At 37.1% G+C, this 3722-nt stretch overlaps 1 protein-coding gene across 1 annotated transcript; it reads left to right on the top strand.

Moving 5' to 3' along the window:
* Positions 1-222: 222 nt before the first annotated feature.
* On the top strand, positions 223-3035 carry LOC110870344 (probable disease resistance protein At1g61300). The gene is made up of 2 exons (XM_035976077.1): positions 223-591; positions 690-3035. The coding sequence occupies exons 1-2, from the start codon at positions 223-225 to the stop codon at positions 3033-3035; spliced, it is 2715 nt and encodes a 904-aa protein (XP_035831970.1).
* The last annotated feature ends 687 nt before the right edge of the window (positions 3036-3722 follow it).

The following is a 3722-nucleotide window of genomic DNA, read 5'->3' as shown; positions in this document are numbered from 1 at the left end:
GTTATTGTTGTGGGTAAAAAGTGTTTGTGCGAAGAATAAGTGAAAAGCTGATGTGGCATGCTGATTAGGCTGTTTGTAGAAAGGATAACCTTTCACTGATGCGGACAGTCTTATTTTCTTTTAAATTTCGATTTTCATTCTTGGATTTGTCCATGGCATCTTAAAGATCTAACAAACATACTATGCTTTGAACTACTTTTCCATCCAAACCGCCATAACAGTATGGCGGACGCGGTTATTTCTTCCATAACTGGAAAAGTGGTAGACTTGTTGTGTGGTGTGGCTAAAAAGGAGATTAGCTATGTGTGTAATTGCTCTGAAAATGTTGAAAAGTGTAAAAATGAAGCTGATAAGTTGTCGCGTATGAAGGGAAGGGTTCAACAACAAATAGATTTGGCTAGATCTAATGGGGAAAAACTTCTATCAGACGTGGAAGAGTGGATGAAGAAAGCAGATGCTGAAATATCCAACGCCACGCAGTTTACTAACGGAGGAGAAGACCAGGAGAAATGCTTCCATTTGTGTACCCTCCGTCGTTGTAGTAAGACGGCGATAAAAAAACGTTTTCTCTTCAGCAGCACCAAGAAAACGGTAAGAGTTTTGAAACTTGTGTCTCCCTTCCTGCTCAAGCCCCAAGATTCACAGATCTCTACCAACGTAAAAATCTTGACAATATCGATACCCAAAAGTCGACTTTGGAGGAGATCATTCGAGCTATAGAAGATGAGACGATACAAATCGTTGGAATTAATGGCTTAGGAGGTGTAGGTAAAACTACACTAGCTAGTGAAGTTGCTAAAGCAATAAAGAATCAATTTGCAGATATTGTGTTTATAACAGTGTCAAGAACTGTTGATGTCAAAATGATTCAAGAAAAGGTTGGTGTTGCGGCAAGGAGAATAGTGAACGGAGAGAAGATTCTAATCATTCTAGATGACGTTTGGGAAGAACTGAAGCTTGAGGAATTGGGCATTCCATGTGGGAGTGAGTACATGAATTGCAAGATTTTGCTTACATCTAGAAGCAAAGACGTGTGTGCGGCAATGAATGTCCAAAAGAATATTTCGGTGAACCCTTTGCAAGAGGAAGAAGCGTGGACCCTTTTTGAACGTGTGGTTGGTAAAAGTGAATGGAACGATACACTGAAAGAAGTTGCATTAAAGATTGTCAAGGAATGTGGTGGATTACCACTTTTTATTCAAGTTGTAGGGAAAGCTTTGAAAGACAAAGAAATTAAAATTTGGGAGGCAGCGCTTCGACGACTACAAGCTCCCATGGATGGGGATGTCAGCTACAAAAAGGAAGGCATACTGCAATTGAAGCTAAGCTACGACCATCTTGAAGATGAAGTAGCTAAGTCACTTTTCTTATTGTGTAGTATGTTCCCAGAAGATGGAAACATTGGCCTTAAAACGTTGACACGTTATGGGCTCGCTCTTGGGATATTTAATAATCCCGATAGCATTCACGATACAAAAGATATAGTTCAACTGGCTGTTGAGTCTCTTAAAGCATCTTTCTTGTTATCGCCTGCGGATGTACCAATTTATTTACCAGTTCAATTGCTTTTTGAAGTTAATAGAAGAGAAGAAGAAGAATTATTTAAAATGCACGACCTTGTTCGTGATATGGCATTGTTCATTACTTTTAAAGGTGATGACAAGTTTTTGGTGAAGTCCAGAAAAGGTTTGAGAGAATGGCAGCCAAGAAGCGACGTTATAAAAAGCTACAAGAAGATCTCCCTCATGGAAAATATAATATTATGTAAGCTTCCTGATTATGAACTTGATTTGCCATACCTTGATACTTTCCTTATACAAATGAATGAACTTTCAGTTGTTCTGGATGAATTCTTTCGGGGCATGAAAGAGCTGAAAGTTTTAGATATGTCGGGTAACAACATTTCATCTCTCCCACAATCACTAACGCAACTCACAAAACTACGCCTGCTAGATCTAAGTGGAAACAAATCTCTCTGTGAAATTTCTATACTTGGGGGGTTGTCATGTCTTGAGATTCTAAAGCTTAGACGTACTGGAATTAGAAATATCCCTGAAGAGATCGGACAATTGACCAATTTAAGGCTACTAGATGTTTACTATTGTATTGATTTGTCTTACGTAACACCTTGTGTGATATCGAAGCTCATTAGGTTGGAGGAGTTGTATGTTTGGTTTTCGAAGGAGGAGGGGAATTGTAATTTTCTTACGGAACTAAGCGAATTGACGTTGCTGAAAATTCTGCGTTTAAGAGTTTGGGAATTGTGTTATATTCCCAAAATTGAACCCTTGATAGAATTTGACATTGGTCCACCTGTACGCCCAATTGGTTTATATAAACGCTGCCTAGAAGTTTTTGGAAATAAATGCTCATGGACGATGCCAATTAGGAAACTGATTCAGCTATCTGAAATGTTAACATTGTCATTTATAAATGATTTGGATAACATCTTGCCAGACCTATATCAAGAAGGTTTCAATGAATTAAGGGAAATTCATTTGTGGTACTGTGAGAATGTTAGAAGCTTGGTGAAGACATGTGACTTGGATGGAATTCAGACTTCAAATGAACGTGGTGGTCCGATGAAAACAAAGGGAAAGTTTTTTTCCCATTTGGAAGTAATAGAGTTGTCCCGTTTGAATGGCTTGGAGCTTCTATGGGATAACCCACATCAATGTATAAGCTTTTGTAATCTAATGCGTATCAGTATAACACATTGCCCCTCTTTGTTAAAGCTATTCCCTATAAGCGTAGCGCAAGGGCTTGTCAATCTCAAACATATACATATTTCCGATTGTGAAAGTTTGGTGAATGTTATTTCGGATGGAGATGAGCAAACAACTCGAAGTGAAATTGAATTGAAGGATATTGAGCTTGATAATCTGCCCAAACTTGAGAGCTTCTACTCTGGCTATTCTATCATCAAATATCCTTCTTTGGAGAATATAAAAGTGAAAGGTTGTCCTAGCATGAAGAGATGGAGTTATGGAGAGAATCATACAACCAAGATCGAATTTTATCATGAAGGGAGATAGTGTAGCATTAATGATTATATTGCAGGAGGAGATAATGAGGTATGAAAAGTGCACGCCTTAAATTAATAATATTGATTTGCTATGTGAATTAATTTGTTACCTTTATAGAAAAATGGAAACTTCACGAAGAGGCGGGTATGAACATGGCTGTTGCGAATTAATTTTTAGTATGTTTATCGTGTAAGTTTTTTTTTTTTTTTTTTTGAATGATTAACGTTACTCTCCCAAACTCCTATATTTACAAATAACCAACTCTTGCTTGGGATTGAACCCAAAACCTCCCACTAAGAGGCAAGAACCTCTACCAAGTGAGCTAGCCCCACTTGGCGTTTATCGTGTAAGTGAACAAGAGAACTTAATGGTTTATTTTTTTTTTTCCTCTTTTTTTCAAACTGTGTAAATGGTAACTAAACGAGTTAAATATGCAATTAACTAAACTATGCAGTTAAATTTGATCGAATTGTTTTCAATTATTGAGCTGCAAGTTTTGTTACAAATTGAGAAAATCTGCTAGTGCATAGTTTTCATAATCACACGTTTAATATTTAATTTTCTATGATAATATGATGTGGTATTTTGCAAGACCAAGTTACCTTTTTAATTATTTAGGATTTTCGTTCACTTAAGTGAGTAGCTAGGAAAATTGTTCAGCAACACCAACTACAAGATGCAAAGAATAATCCGGTT

Source organism: Helianthus annuus, chromosome 8 (assembly GCF_002127325.2).
Source record: "Helianthus annuus cultivar XRQ/B chromosome 8, HanXRQr2.0-SUNRISE, whole genome shotgun sequence".
NCBI classification, from domain to species: Eukaryota; Viridiplantae; Streptophyta; class Magnoliopsida; order Asterales; family Asteraceae; genus Helianthus; species Helianthus annuus.
Note: the sequence above shows the minus strand (reverse complement) of the source record. Positions and strands in the feature narration are given on the sequence as shown.